Raw genomic sequence first — 17,247 nt, forward strand, 5'->3', positions numbered from 1 at the left:
TAGGCAAGTTGTATTTTTGAGGATTAATTTTATTATTGAACAACCACCATGTTCTCAATGAACCCAAAAAACTCATTAATATCAAAGCTGAATATTTTTGGAAGTAGTTTTTAGTTTGTTTTTAGTTTTAGCTATTTTAGGGGGATATCTGTGTGTGCAGGTGACTATTACTGTGCATAATTATTAGGCAACTTAACAAAAAACAAATATATACCCATTTCAATTATTTATTTTTACCAGTGAAACCAATATAACATCTCAACATTCACAAATATACATTTCTGACATTCAAAAACAAAACAAAAACAAATCAGTGACCAATATAGCCACCTTTCTTTGCAAGGACACTCAAAAGCCTGCCATCCATGGATTCTGTCAGTGTTTTGATCTGTTCACCATCAACATTGCGTGCAGCAGCAACCACAGCCTCCCAGACACTGTTCAGAGAGGTGTACTGTTTTCCCTCCTTGTAAATCTCACATTTGATGATGGACCACAGGTTCTCAATGGGGTTCAGATCAGGTGAACAAGGAGGCCATGTCACTAGATTTTCTTCTTTTATACCCTTTCTTGCCAGCCACGCTGTGGAGTACTTGGACGCATGTGATGGAGCATTGTCCTGCATGAAAATCATGTTTTTCTTGAAGGATGCAGACTTCTTCCTGTACCACTGCTTGAAGAAGGTGTCTTCCAGAAACTGGCAGTAGGACTGGGAGTTGAGCTTGACTCCATCCTCAACCCGAAAAGGCCCCACAAGCTCATCTTTGATAATACCAGCCCAAACCAGTACTCCACCTCCACCTTGCTGGCGTCTGAGTCGGACTGGAGCTCTCTGCCCTTTACCAATCCAGCCACGGGCCCATCCATCTGGCCCATCAAGACTCACTCTCATTTCATCAGTCCATAAAACCTTAGAAAAATCAGTCTTGAGATATTTCTTGGCCCAGTCTTGACGTTTCAGCTTGTGTGTCTTGTTCAGTGGTGGTCGTCTTTCAGCCTTTCTTACCTTGGCCATGTCTCTGAGTATTGCACACCTTGTGCTTTTGGGCACTCCAGTGATGTTGCAGCTCTGAAATATGGCCAAACTGGTGGCAAGTTTTCTCAGTTCATGGGCAGTTATTTTGCGCCTTGGTTTTTCCACACGCTTCTTGCGACCCTGTTGACTATTTTGAATGAAACGCTTGATTGTTCGATGATCACGCTTCAGAAGCTTTGCAATTTTAAGAGTGCTGCATCCCTCTGCAAGATATCTCACTATTTTTGACTTTTCTGAGCCTGTCAAGTCCTTCTTCTGACCCATTTTGCCAAAGGAAAGGAAGTTGCCTAATAATTATGCACACCTAATATAGGGTGTTGATGTCATTAGACCACACCCCTTCTCATTACAGAGATGCACATCACCTAATATGCTTAATTGGTAGTAGGCTTTCAAGCCTATACAGCTTGGAGTAAGACAACATGTATAAAGAGGATGATGTGGTCAAAATACTCATTTGCCTAATAATTCTGCACGCAGTGTATTATCTGAACGTGTGTTTAGCACTGCAGGGGGCGTCATCAAAGACAAGCGCAGCCACCTGTCCATAGCCAATGTGGACAAGCTCACGTTCATTAAAATGAACCAGGCATGGATCCCTCAGGACTTGTCTGTACCTTGTCCAGAATAGACATGTATATCGGCACTAACCAGCCATTGTTATACTGCAGCGCAATTGCTCATGTTTGTATTTTGGATATTTCACACTCTTTTGGAGTGTACCTTCATTTTAAAAAATTATATTAAAACCAAAAACCTGTGTTGGCTATCTCGTCCTCCTCCACCGCCGCTTCCACCTACTCCACTACGTCCACCGCCTCCTCAAACTCCTACTCCATATGGAACTCCACCTCATAAATCAATTTATTTATTTTTTGTACATGCTTTATTTTATATCATTTCACTTATTTGTCATTTACATTTCCGGGTGACATTAACCAATTTTTGGGTGTATAGTACCACTGCTATACCTATTAGACCGGTAAAATAAATGTAAAAAATTATCTGTTACATTTTCTGGTGAAATTAACAAATTTTTGGGTGTATAGTACCACTGCTATATCTAGTAGGCCGGTAAAAAAAAATAAAAAAATAAAAATTGTCATTTACATTTCCGGGTGAAATTAACCAATTTTTGGGTGTATAGTACCACTACTATACCTACAGAAACAAATGAAGAGGGAGCTCATAATACCAAAAGTATATAAATTTTATTAAAGCATGTTAAAAATACCAGAAAAAGGAGTAAGATAGGTACATAAGATGCCGTGAAGCAAGGTGATGAGAGCGGAGAACAAAAAAGAGCGCCACCCTGGGAAGAAAAACACACGGATATAGAGATGGAAAAATGTAGTATATAGTGATATATAACATGGGAATGGAGAATATTGGGTACAGTGCCCAACCCATGAAATGGGTAAATAGATGATGGAACCATATGATATCAGGTGAAGCAAGGTCAACTCATGCACCCCCACTGGCAACAGATGCAAACGCATAAAGGTGGAAGTATGTTGCATAGAAAGCAAAGTGCAAGTGGACAAAAGATGACCACACAGCCAGCGGGGGGCAATAGAGGACCAAAGCTTACCTGGAAAGACCGTGTGCAACGAGACCCAGGGTGGCGCTACCCCAACGCGCGTTTCGGCGTGCCTCCGCTCTCATCACCTTGCTTCACGGCATCTTATGTACCTATCTTACTCGTTTTTCTGGTATTTTTAACATGCTTTAATAAAATTTATATTTTTGGTATTATGAGCTCCCTCTTCATTTGTTTCTGCTGTTTCACTCGGGAGCTTTTACCGAGTTATACTTTAGGTGTATCCCCTGTGGCCATTTTGGGTGGGCACTGTTCCTTACTCGCCCTGGGGATACCCTGGGTCATTTTTGTTTATCTCACTACTATACCTACTAGACCGGTAAAATAAATTAAAAAAATTATTTGTTCCATTTTCTGGTGAAATTAACTAATTTTTGGGTGTATAGTACCACTGCTATACCTAGTAGGCCGGTTAAGAAAAAAAAAAATTTGTCTGTTACATTTTCAGTTAAAATTGAACAATTTTTGGGTGTGAAGTACCACTGCTATACCTAGTAGACAGGTTAAACAATAAAAAAAAATTGTCAGTTACATTTTATGGTCAAATTCAACAATTTTTGGGTGTAAAATACCCCTCCTCTACCTAGTTGATAGCTTAATAAATTTCAATAATTTTTATTTTACATTTTCGGGTGACAATAAACAATTGTTTTCTGTCATAGACCCCTGCTCAACCAAGTAGACAGGTTAATTAATTTTTGGAATTTTTCTGTTACATTCTTGGGTTGACATTATACAATTTTAGACGTGAATAAACCCCTGCTCTGCATAGGTGACAGGGAATAAAATTTCTGAAATGCTTCTTTAACCACTTTCCGTCCGCCCATAGGATATAAACGTCCTATGGGTGGATCTCTATTTCTGAACACACGTTTTAAAACGTCCGTTCAGAAAGTGCAGCTGCACGCTAATCGTCCAGATGCTGATCGGGTTGCCCGCTGTCAGTGACAGCAGGGCAACCCAGAGAGAAGGCAGGGACAGTTCCCAGGTGTCCCTGCCTTCTGGATCGCTGCATGCACAGCGCTCACCGAGTCCCCAAGTAAGGAATAAAAAAAAAATGTTAAAAATAGAAAAAATAAAATAAAATAGACATATTTGGTATTGCCGCGTCCGTAAAAACCAGCTCTATAAAAATATCACATTACCTAACCCCTCGGGTGAACACCGTAAAAAAAAACAAAAAAAAACTGTGTCAAAACAAGCAATTTTTGTCACCTTACATCACAAAAGGTGCAACACCAAGTGATCAAAAACGCATATGTCCCACAGAATGGTACCAATAAAACAGTCACCTCATCCCGCAAAAAATGAGCCCCTACATAAGAAAATCTCTCAAAAAGTAAAAAAAACTATAGCTCTCAGAACATGGACACATTAAAACATAATTTTTTTGTTTCAAAAATGCTATTATTGTGTAAAACTTTAATAAATGAGAAAAAGTATACATATTAGGTATCGCCACGTCCGTAACAATCTGCTCTATAAAAATGTCACTTGACTGAACCCCTCAGGTGAACGCTGTAAAAATAAATAAATAGAAACTGTGCTAAAACAACCAATTTTTTGGTCACCTTGCCCCATAAAGTGTTATAATGAATGATCAAAAAATCATATGTACCCAAAAATAGTACTAATAAAACTGGCACCTTATCCCCTAGTTTCCAAAATGGGGTCACTTCTTGGGAGTTTCTACTGTAAGGGTGCATCAGGGGGCTTCAAATGGGACATGGCATCTAAAAACCATGTGGAGTTCCTTTTCTTCTGCGCCCTGCCGTGTGCCCATACAGCAGTTTATGACCACATGTGGGGTGTTCCTGTAAACCGCAGAATCTGGGTAATAAATATTGAGTTTTGTTTGGCTGTTAACCATCTTTGTGTTAAAGAAAAAATTGGATTACAATGGAAAATCTGCCAAAAAAGTGAAATTTAAAAATTTGATCTCCATTTTCCTTTAATTCTTGTGGAACGCCTAAAGGGTTAACAAAGTTTGTAAAATCGGTTTTGAATACCTTGAGGGGTGTAGTTTCTACAATGGGGTCATTTATGGGGGTATCCACTATGTAGGCCCCACAAAGTGACTTCAGACCTGAACTGGTCCTTAAAAAGTGGGTTTTGGCAATTTTCTCATAAATTTGAAGAATTGCTTCTAAACTTCTAAGCCTTCTAACGTCCTAAAAAAATAAAATGACATTTCCAAAATGATGCCAACATAAAGTAGACATATGGGAAATGTTAAGTAATAAATATTTTATGAGGTATCACTTTCTGTTTTAAAAGCAGAGAAATTGAAATTTAGAAAATTGCAAATTTCTCAAATTTTTGGGTAAATTTGGGATTTTTTCATAAATAAAGGTGAAATATTTTGACTCAAATTTATGACTATCATGAAGTACAATGTGTCACGAGAAAACAATCTCTGAATGACTTGGATAAATAAAGGCGTTCCAAAGTTATTACCACATAAAGTGAGATATGTCAGTTTTGAAAAATTAGGCCTGGTCAGGAAGGGGGCAAATGGCCCAGATGGCAAGTGGTTAATTGATGCGCGCCACCTCCTTTGATTCAATGCTTAAACTTAAGCAAGTTGTACCACATTTAAGCTTCAATACTTTGCCAACATTTCCGCTATACTCTTTTGGCCAACATTTGCGCCTCAATAGCTTTTCCCACAATTCCGCTTGACTCTTTTGGCCCACATTTGGGCTTCTGTAATTTGTCCCACCTTTGCGCCTCAATAGCTTTTCTGCTCGATCCCAATTTTTTTTTATACATTTATCTCCCTTAAATTTGGTCTCTTTTTCTCACGCTCCCTCTCCGGCCTGGAACCCTGATTCCCCGCCACCCGTGATCACCTTGGTAGGCGCATGAAAGAACATCGAAAGTTGATAGAGCAGATATCAAATTGGATCGTGAACATCACGGGGACGTGCGACATGGTGGGGCAGTAAGTATGCACACGCCTAGACGAACTAACTGACAGGGGTCAGCCCCTGCAACTTCTAGGTCTCCAAATTGGGCACACGGCCTGAGCTTGCCCTTTACGCCTTGGAGGTGCTGGCCTGCCCTGCAGCCAGTGTATTGTCTGAACGTGTGTTTAGCACGACTGGAGGGTTATATTTCCCAATGTTTTGGGGTGTACCCTAATTTAAAGAAATATAAATACATTTTAAACCAAAAAGCAGTGTAGGCTACCTCCTCCTCCTCCACCGCCACATCCACCGCCTCCTCAACCTCCTACTCCATATGGACCTTGTCCTCCTAGATCAAGATTATTATTTTTTATTTTTACTTATTTTATGTTATTTAAAGTCATTTCCCTATCCACATTTATTTGCAGAGCACTTGCCATGCTCTTAACCATATTTTGACGACATTTACAGCCCTCTAGCCCTTTCCATGACATTTTTACAGCCATTTTAGTGCTCAAAAGTTCGGGTTTCCATTGACTTCAATGGGGTTCGGGGTCAAGTTCAGGTCCCGAACCCCATTGACTTCAATGGGGTTCGGGGTCAAGTTCGGGTCCTGAACTCTAACTTTTTTCCAAAGTTCGGCCGAACCCGTCGAACCTGTACATCCAGGTGTCCGCTCAACTCTAGTAATAACAGATCATGTGGCACTTAGATTGGACACAGGTGGACATCATTTCACTAATTATGTGACTTCTGAAGGTAATTGGTTGCACCAGTTTTTTATGGGCTTCCTACCAAGGGGGGTGAATACATCAGCACATGCCAATTTTCTGTTTTCTATTTCTAAACAATAGTTGTATTTATGTATTTTTCTCATTTCACTTCACCAACTTAGGGCTCTTTCACACTTGCGTTACTGTCTTCCGGCATAGAGTTCCGTCGTCGGGGCTCTATGCCGGAAGAATTCTGATCAGGATTATCCTAATGCATTCTGAATGGAGAGAAATCCGTTCAGGATGCATCAGGATGTCTTCAGTTCCGAAACTGAACGTTTGTTGGCCGGAGAAAATACCGCAGCATGCTGCGCTTTTTGCTCCGGCCAAAAATCCGGAACACTTGCCGCAAGGCCGGATCCGGAATTAATGCCCATTGGAAGGCATTGATCCGGATCCGGCCTTAAGCTAAACGTCGTTTCGGCGCATTGCCGGAGCCGACATTTAGCTTTTTCAGAGTGGTTATCATGGCTGCCGGGACGCTAAAGTCCTGACAGCCATGGTAAGTGTAGTGGGGAGCGGGGGAGCAGCATACTTACCGTCCGTGCGGCTCCCCGGGCGCTTCAGAGTGACGTCAGGGCGCCCCAAGCGCATGGATCATGTGATCGCATGGATCACGTCATCCGTGCGCATGGCGCGCTCTGACGTCATTCTGGAGCGCCCCGGGAGCCGCACGGACTGTAAGTATACCGCTCCCCCGCTCCCCACTACTACTATGGCAACCAGGACTTTAATAGCGTCCTGGGTGCCATAGTAACACTGAAAGCATTTGGAAGACGGTTCCGTCTTCAAATGCTTTCAGTACACTTGCGTTTTTCCGGATCCGGCGGGCACCTCCGGCAACGGAAGTGCATGCCGGATCCCAACAACACAAGTGTGAAAGAGGCCTTAGACTATTGTGTCAGATTAACAAAACATTAAACTCACGGCTGTAATGTAGCAAAATATAAAAAGAAAGTCAAGGGGGTGAATACTTTTGCAAGGCACTGTACATATCCAAAGCATGTGATCATCATCTGGTTCCTGTTCCCTACATTTTAATTTTTTTTTTTATATAACCGATGTATCACATGGAACTGGATAAATCTGCATGCTGGATTTAACAACACCTCTTTTATATTCTGAAAGAAAAATTTCATTAATTGGCACCATCATTCCTTCCCATTTTTTTACCATTTCAAATGGGTACTTTTTATGTTTTTGTCTCAGCAGTTTACTATATATATTAGAAATTCTACCTTTTCCTCCCTCCATCCTTATTACTTTTTAATAGGGTCTGGTAACTGTACAAACTATTTCATTAGGGCCCTTTCTGATTTTACTGCATGTATCAACTGGATATAATAAAATGTATCTTTATCTAATAAACCATATTTAACCTTCATTTCTTCAAAACATAAAATACCTTTTTCAGTAATGATTCGTCCTAAGCAGTTTTATTCCATGCTTTTGCCAGAATGCTCCATCTACGTTTTTCAACTCTTAACCATTTATTTTGCCAAATAGGTGTACCATCATAGTATCCGCTCTCCTCCCATAATTTCTTAATTTCCATCCATATCCTATTTATTTCCCTCAAGGTAGCAATTTTCCCCATCTCCCCATGGAAGAAGGCTTCCATCTCCGACACTTGCCACCAATTGGCTCTCAATAGATTTTTATCCACTTTTCTTATAATCACTCTGAAGATTGGTAATTTACCACAATCTATCATTTATCTTATCTGGCCTGCCCAATAATATAACTGATGTCGGGACCCAACAGTCCATCCTCCCCCTTGGTGTATTGGGAAAAATGCAACTTCATACGAGGTTGCCTTCCCCTCCAAATTAGTTACTGCAATCGGCTCTCAATTATCTTTATTATTCTATTTGGAATCTCTATTGGGGAATTCCATAATATGTAGTTTACCATTGGCAATAAACACATTTTTATAAGTGCAAGTCTACCTGCCATTGATAAGGATAGCTTCTTCCACACCTCTAGTTTCCCTTTTATCCTTCCAATTAATGGTATAACATTTAATTTAATATAGTCCAATAGGGATTGAAGATATTAATGCCCAGATATTTCATGGGATTGTCTTTTTTGATAACTTCTAATGCTCCTTGTTTAAACTGTCCCGTGTCATTCAGTGGAATACAGGCAGACTTGTTCCAATTTATGTATAAATGTTACAGCTTTCCATATTCTGTAAATACATCAAATACCCTTGTCAAGGAATCATGTGATCCAATAAATTACATTAAGTCATCCGCATGAAGCGTATTCTCCTGTATTCCATCATACCTGAATCCGATTATCCGGTCAAATTTTTTATGCTAATGTTTCAAGGGATATAGCAAATAGTAATGGTGAGCGTGGACATCCTTGTCTAGCTCCTCTTGTAACATTAATTGATTCTGAAATCTCCCCATTGATCAGAATCCTAGCAGAAACCTCCAGATATAACAACTTCATCCAGGAGATAAAGACATCCCCAACTCCCATATACCTCAAAGTATTCCATAAAAATCACCATTCCATTCCATCCCAATGCCTTCGACGCATCTATGGACACCAACAACAGTTCAATGGGTTTAATGGCTCCATAGCATCTTTGAGTATTATCGGCTGTTGATTTACCAGGCATAAAACCAGTTTAATTGTCATGTACTATTGATGATATTACTCTCCTAAGCTTTTCAGCCATTACCATTTATGAGTGAAATTGGACGATAGGATTTTACCAACTGGGGATTCTTTTCAGGTTTCCTAATTAAAGTTATGAGTGACTCTTGAAAGGAGTGGGGGGGGGGGGGGGGGGGGGGGGCAATATCTCTTTCTCTTGATCTACTCCAAATTTCATATTTCTGGCACCCATATTACTTTATATATCTAACAAATATCTCAAAGGGGATGGCATCCAAACCAGGGGGTTTGTTTTTCACTATATGATGTTATGGGAAGCTGGAAAATAATTCCAAATTGGGTGAAATAGAAAACAAAATTATGCCACAGCACTAAGGGTTTTGTTTTTTATTCTCTGCGTCAGTACGATTACAATTACAACACATTTATGTAGTTTTCCTTTTATTGTAATACTTAAAAAAATAAAAAAATAAAAACACTTGCGGTCCCCAATGCACAGGCAACATCCGTGCAGGAGGCCGGACCTATTCAATTTGAATGGGTCCATGGTATGTCCACACCGCGGTGCGGAACCACGGAAAGAAACACCACGAAAGCACTCCGTAGTGCTTCCAATGTTCCGTTCTATTACTCCGTTCCTCATCTCCGGAATTGCGGACCCATTCAAGTGACTAGGTTCGCATCCGTGATGCAGGGTGCACACGGCCGGCGGGCCGCAATACTGCCGCGTGCATGAGGCTTAAGTCCGATTTATTAATGGTCCTTTAATACTGTGATAAATGTGGTTTGATGGCAGCTGTTTATCCTTCAGTAAGCGGCTTTACAAAAGTTCCACGTCTTTACGAAAAAGTCACATGTTCTATTAAAAAGTCGCATAAGATAAGCATGGTCCTCACTGGAGTAAAATTGCGCAATTTTTGGTGACATTTTAAATTGTTCAAATAGTAAATTTGTCTAGATATCCATTTAATAAGAAAACACGCGCACTTTCCGAAAACTGGCGAGCAGAGTGCAGAGCCAATAAACCTCGCAAATTTTTGCGCAGTTTTAGCGATTGTGCAAAATTTTTCACCTTTTTCATTCCATTATTTTGACTTGAGCTAATGATAAATCTGGCCCCATAACTTTTTTTTTATATTTAAGCGACAGTGCCTTCTCAAACAGCTTATCAGTGGGGGTCCCGGGTATCAATACAGATACTGATGACCTATCCAGAGGTCATCAAGTCCTTTCCCTTAGCACCCAAAAACCACTCTCTCAAAATCTCCTCTGCAAAAGCCATATGGCACTCCTTCCCTTCTATGTGCCCAAACAGCAGGATACAAGCACATATAGGGTGTCGCCATATTCAGGAGAAAATTGGTAACAAATAGTGGGGTGCATTTTCTCCTGTTACCCCTTGTGAAGTGGCCACGTGTTTCCAAATTCTATGAAAGGCTTTTTGGGTCAAAGTGCTCACTACACCCCTTGAAAAGTTCTTTGGGGGAGGGGGGGTCGTTTCCAAAATGAGGTTACTTTTTGGGGGTTTCCACTATAGGGGTACCTCAGGTTGTCTTCAAAAGCGTTATAGCCCAGAAAAAGCCACTTGGTGTTCGTTCCCTTCTGAAACCTGCCATGAGCCCATTAGTTTATAATCGCATATGGGGTGTTGCCATATTCAGGTGAAAATGGGTAACATGTGGGTTGCATTTTCTCCTGTTACCCCTTGTGAAAGTGAAAATATTGGGCTTAAAGAGGACCTTTCATTACAATAAAAAATCTAAACTAAGCATACAGACATGGAGAGCGGCGCCCAGGGATCTCCCTGCATGCCGCTCCGTTCTCCCAGTATAGGCTGCGGTATCTTCAGATTTTTGGCTCAACTGGGAGGAGCCTGCCGGCGTCTCCTTCTCCCAGGCTGTAGCGCTGGCCAATCGCAGCGCTCAGCTCATAGCCCGAGGGTTTTTTTTTTCTTCAAGGCTATGAGCTGACTGCTGCGATTGGCCAGCACTCCAGCCTGGGAGAAGGAGACACCGGCAGGCTCCTCCCAGTTGAGCCAAAAATCTGAAGATACTGGAGCCTATACCAGGAGAACGGAGCGGCGCCCAGGGATAATAGTAAGTGCAGGGAGATCCCTGGGCGCCACTCTCCATGTCTGTATGCTTAGTTTAGATTTTTTATTGTAATGAAAGGTCCTCTTTAAAAAAAATCATATTTTTTATTTCACAGCCAAGTGTTATAATTTCTATGAAACTCCTTCTGTGGGGTCAAAGCACTCACTACACCCCTAAAATTCCTTGAGGGGTGAAGTTTCCAAAATTGGGTCACTTCTGGGTGGTTCCATTGTAGGGGTACCTCAGGGTCTTGTGAATAACAATTTCAGCAAAATCTGCCCTCCAATAGCCATATGGCATTCATTGCCTTCTGAGCAGGGCTGGTTTTAGACAAAATGTGGCCCTGAATAAAATCAAAAGTGGGGCCCCAAATCTTGTGTACTAACAACACAGTTACATTCTATTGATTCCAGATTTACACCCCATAAAGCTCCTCACACAGTTCTTCACCCTCATGGCCCCAGAATACGCTGCATGACCCCTACCCTAACAGCAATGCGTTCCCCTCACTCACGGCATCTGAGAGTGTTAAAAACCGGAAGCGGGATTACTCTTCAGGTGCGTTTTCCTCCAGTGGAGATCGGGGAAAGCACGCTGTTCTAAAAATGAGCCACAGCCTGTATTAGGCTTCAGTTCCACTGAACTGTGATATAGTGATTTCTATACAGAAAAATTTAGCAATTTACATCTGATCATTGTAAGTTGTCATCCACTTGCGGGACTTAACAAAAAGTATAAAAAAATAAATAAAGTTAAAATTCAAATCACCCCATTCCCCAAAATAAAAAGGAACAAAAAATAACTAAATTGCATTATGGGCATTGCTGCATGCGAAAACGCCCATACTATTAAGATATAAAAAAAGGTTAGCCCATATGGTGAATGGCGTAACAGATTTTTTAAAAAAAAACGCCAATTTGCCTTTTTTTCATCACTTTATCTATCAAGAAAACTGAATAAAAAGTGATCAAGTCATACACAACTCAAAATGGTATTGTCAAAAACGACAGATCGTCCCGCAAAAAATGAGCCCCTACACATCTCCGTAGACATAACTATAAAAAAAAGTTGTGAGGGGCAGAATATCGAGATAAAAATAAAAAAATATTTTTTTATGAAGCGAGTCCTGGTGAGGCTTAGCTTGCTGCAGTGAGTGGGCCTATAGACCTCCTGAGCGGGTGTGCTGTTAGGTTTGCCACCTTTCTCAACAAAAAACACTGGTTACACAAGTTAAAAAAGTTGGTGTGGGATAATACAGGTGTTATTTGATCATATTTTACATTTACTCAATTTTTTCTCAATAAAATTAAACTTTTCACTGTTGGGGACACCCTGTGTATTTAAGTTTTATTTAGCCTCTATTTTTAAAATGTTTTAGTGGGGATTTGAACTCGCAACTTTCTCCATTAAAGGCAAGAAACTTAACCACTGGGCTATAGAGCTCAATGCTAAGTCAGTGCTGAAAACCCTCATAGAAGTTTCTCTTGTGTTAAATACTGCATAGAAGTTTCTCTTGTACGATACAAGAGAAAATTATATGAGGGTTTTTCAGTAATGTCTTAGCATTTAGCTCTGTAGCCCAGTGGTTAAGGTTCTTTCCTTTGATGTAGATGGTTGTGAGTTTGAATCCCCACAGTCTAATTTGGATTTATATACACAGGGTGTCCCCAAGCATAATGACTGTGCTTGGACTCTGGGCAAATTGCCCCATTTGCCGGCCCTACTGTGTGCCCATACATCAGTTTACCACACACATAGGTGGTGTTTTTGTAAACTGTAGAATAAATACTGAGGTTTGTTTTGCTGTTAACCCTTGTTATGTTATAGGAAAAATTAATTTAAATGAAAATTTCACCTCCATATTTCTTTAATTCCTGTAAATTATTCAATGGATTAACTACGTTTTTAAAATAATTTTCGAATAACTTGGTGTGTAGTTTCTAAAATGGGGTAATTTTTTTTAATAGACTTTATTTTTCAAGGTTACAGCAAAAAAATTGCAACAAACAAAAGAAAAAGCATAACCACAATTATATTCTGTTATTTACAAATGACAGAGAAAGGGTTACGTAGCAGTGACATATCATTTCGGATCAATTTTATCCCATAACCCTAACATTCCTGCATACAAATGGTCTTCATCTGCGAATGTCCAACATTCACACACAACACTCACATGGGCAGTGACCCACACAGACACTCGAGTCATTGCTATGGACTATCGTGACTTCAAGCTGGCGGTAAACCAGAGCCCCCAAATCTTCTCAAACCTATTCGGTAAAATTACCGTAGGTAATTTTTGGGTGGTTTCTGTCATGTAAAAACCCCACAAAGTGACTTCATAACTTAATTGGTCCTTAAAGTCAGTTTTGGAAAATTTCTTTAAAATTGAAAAAAATCCTTATAAAATCCTGGGTTTCTGGACTCCGGTCCTCGGGACCTACTTACCGGTCAGGATTTGAGAATATCCCACAGAATGAATGCATGTGGTTAGTCCTGATACATGGACACTAATTATATCATCTGCTCAATACTAAGGAGATCCTAAACATAACTGGTAGGTGGGTCCCGAGGACCGTAGTTGAGAAACCCTGTTCTAAGCCTTCTAATGCCCAAAAAAATAAAATAAAAAAATGACATTTTTGAAATGATTCCAACCTAAAGTAGAAGTATGGTGAATATTACTATTACTATTTCATAAGGTATCACTATTTGTGGAATAATGCTATGTTATTTATGCCTAAAAATGAATACCGCAAAATTTATAACATAAAAACTCAGTGGTAGTATAGCTGTTTTTTCCCCATCTCCATCCAAGAAACAGTTAATAAAAGTTAATCAGTAAGTTATGTGTACACCTCAATCGCGCCATTAAAAACTACAACTTGTCCTGCAAAAAACAAGCCCTCAAATGGCTACATAGATGGAACAATAAAAAAGTTATACCTTTTGGAACGCGACAATGGAAAAAAACAAAAAACACAAATGCTTGGTCAGTAAGGCTACTTTCACACTCGCGTTTTGGCTTTCAGTTTGTGAGATCCGTCATGGGCTCTTACAAGCGGTCCAAAATGGATCAGTTTTGCCCTAATGCATTCTGAATGGAAAAGGATCCGCTCAGAATGCATCAGTTTGCCTCTGTTCTGTCTCCATTCCGCTCTGGAGGTGGACACCAAAACGCTGTCTGCAGTGTTTTGCTGTCCGCTTGACGAAACCAAGCCAAATGGGGACGGATCAGTTTTCTTTGACACAAACGGATCAGTCTTCCTTTGACTTTCAATGGAGTTCATGACGGATCAGTCTTGGCAATGTTACAGATAATACAAACTGATCCGTTCATGACGGATGCATGCGGGTTGTATTATTGTAACGGATCCGTTTTTGCAGATCCATGACGGGTCCGCCCAAAACGCAAGTGTTAAAGTAGCCTAGGGCAAAAACAGACTTGTTATTAAGGGGTTAAATACATTGCAAAGCAGTGTTTGTTTCCCCCCAGTTACACATTGGGAGAAATAAGACTCACCTCTAACGAAATTGATTGTTCTTTGCTTTTCTTTGTAGTTTTACAAAAAAATGTCTCTAAAACGCATTTTTCATTTCTAAGTCGCTCCAATCTTCTATTGCCTTCAGAAAGCAGAATGCTCTAGGAAGAAACAGAATTTGTACAAGTTATTAACATATAAATTATTACGAGTCATACAAGACAACTGAAACCTTTATATATGTATCCCCTGGGACGTCACAGACCTATAAAAAGCCTCACTCCGCGCGGTCTCCGCCATTTCACTGTGAGCTGACTTTAGGGAGAGACGTGACAAGTGCTTATGCGCTAGGGACAGTGTTGCAGAAAACAGTTAAAAAAAGAATACTGGCAAAGGAAGATCATAAGGAGAGTATTTTGAGACTAGGGAGAGCACAGTGAGACTAAATAAACACCCAGGAATTATATACACAACTAGGTGGTTTATCTGCCCAAGTGACAGGAGAGGAACAGGAGGAGCTGGAGGGCGGTGACAAAGACAATGCAGGTGATCCCGACAGACCATGGCAGTATGCAAGAGAGATGGAAGCAGGGAGGCCCCCCAGAGTCCTATGCGCAAGTGGCCAGATGCATTCTTTCCTGTATGCCTACTGAGAGTCACATTGTCAGGATTCTGCAGACGGATGACTACTGGCTGTCTATATTGTTAGACCCTCGCTGCCAGTCAAAAATGGGGGCCTTTTTTCTAGATATTCTGAGAGGGATGCTGTGTAGTCAGTTGGTTGCTGCCATCACCTGTCTTCACAAAGGTCTAACCGAGAGGACCCTCTACGCTCACACTCCATTGCCATGACTGGGAGGTAGGGAAGGGGGAGGCAGTAGCAGTATCCATATGCAGCAACTTCAGTCTAGAGCCTATGATGAGTAGTTTTATCCAACCGCCTACTGAAGCAGAAAGACATGCAGTAGAACCTCAACCAGCAGGTGGTAGCATACTTGGACTGCACCGTCACCCATGATCCAGGATCCCCTGGACTAGTGGGCATGCAAACTTGAATTGAAATATGTACAGGTTACATTTAAAAAAATAAGGATATGCATGCCACTGGGCCTTGCTATTACACTCCTGTTGTTGGTTTCTGCTACTACTGTGATCTGAACCATCTTGTGATGTGTGTCACTGCTGTTTCCCCCCTCCCCACCCTGTCATGGGACCACTATTGTCCCTGTTACTGCCACTGCTGTTGGCCCCCATACCCACTCTGCTATGGGGCCACTATTATCCCTGTATCTGTGTTGACATTTGTTCACTTGTTCTAAACCATCAGAAGAACAGAAAAAAAGATCCTGTATTTTGAGCATCTTTATTGCCTCTTTCACACAGTCCGTATTTGATCAGAATTTGTAAGCCAAAGCAGGAGTGGGTCCAAAACACATATGAGATGCAAATAGTTCCATTACATTTTATCTCTGTTTTGGACCCACTCCTGTTTTTGGCTTACACATACTGATGCAAAACACTGACCAAAGACTGACCATCTGAAAGAGGCCATTAAAGTCCTGCATGCAGGATTTTTTCCCTTGTTCCAAAAATTATTTCAGACGTGGCCAAAACGGATACAAATTGAGCATAAGGCCTCCTTCAGACGGTCCGTGTTAGGCATCAGTATTTGATCAGAATTGTTAAGCCAAAATCAGGAGTGGTCCAAAACACAGATGAGATGCAAATAATTCCACGTATTTGGCTCACACATACTGATGCAAAACACTGACCAAAGACTGACCAATTTTTTTTATTTTTTTTGTTTTGTTTTTAGTTTTCTCTTCTGACGGCTCAGAAGAACAGAAAAATAAACAGTGATGCTAATACACTATTACTGCCACTGCTGTTGTCCCCCCTCCCCACTATGTCATGGTGCCACTACTGTCCCCACACTGTCAGGGGGCCACTACTGCCACCACCATACCCACTCTGTCATGGGGCCTCTACTGCTGCTTCCACTGTCCTCACTTGGCCATTGGGCCGCTACTGCTGCCATCCCCACTCTGTCATGGAGCCACTACTGCTGCTGCCCTAATATTGTCATGGGGCCACTACTGCTACTTGCACCATCCCCACTCTGTCATGGGGCCACTATGGCCACTGCTGCTGCCACCACAGTCCCCACTGTGTCATGGGGCCACTGCTGCCACCACCGTCCCCACTCTGTCACTGGGCCACTACTGCTGCCACCATACCCACTTTGTCTTGAGGCCACTGCTGCTGCTGCCGCCACAATCACCATTCTGTCATGGGGCCACTACAGCTTCTGCCAACATCCCCACTTTGTGATGGGGCCACTATAGTCGCTGCCACAGTCCACACTCTGTCATGCAGCCACTATTGTCATGGTTACTGCCACTGCTGCTATGGCCACTATGTCAAGGGGCTAGTTTTTTCATGGTTACTGCCACGGACTCCACTCTATCATGGTGCAACTCCTTGAATCTTGGAGCACTGCACAGTTAAGTCCACAGCGATAAATTAGACCAGACGCTAACAATGACCTCTAATACTAACGTACAGTGATTCGACAGCTAACAGAAGGGATTAAAAAGCATGTGTTTGGACTGCCACAACATACATCAAAAAACATTTTTTTCTCCACTACTTTATTGGCGCAGCCTTTATTTCTTTATTTTGTTCTACTTGGACACAGCTCCTGCAGAGACACGCACAATTTT

The 17,247-nt window shown here is 41.2% G+C and overlaps 1 protein-coding gene across 6 annotated transcripts in view; it reads right to left on the reverse strand.

Moving 5' to 3' along the window:
- C9H1orf112 (chromosome 9 C1orf112 homolog) overlaps positions 1–17,247 on the reverse strand; it is a 605,884-nt gene that overhangs the window by 64,617 nt on the left and 524,020 nt on the right. For 5 of the 6 annotated variants that reach the window (XM_040407709.1, XM_040407710.1, XM_040407711.1 and 2 more), the window contains one exon: positions 14,566–14,685. In XM_040407709.1, the coding sequence (XP_040263643.1) occupies positions 14,566–14,685 (120 nt within the window). Of the gene's footprint in view, positions 1–14,565; positions 14,686–17,247 lie in introns of those variants that run through there. The other variant, XR_005774249.1, reaches the window with a different exon arrangement.

The sequence above is a fragment of the Bufo bufo genome, chromosome 9 (genome assembly GCF_905171765.1).
Source record: "Bufo bufo chromosome 9, aBufBuf1.1, whole genome shotgun sequence".
In the NCBI taxonomy this organism is placed as follows: Eukaryota; Metazoa; Chordata; class Amphibia; order Anura; family Bufonidae; genus Bufo; species Bufo bufo.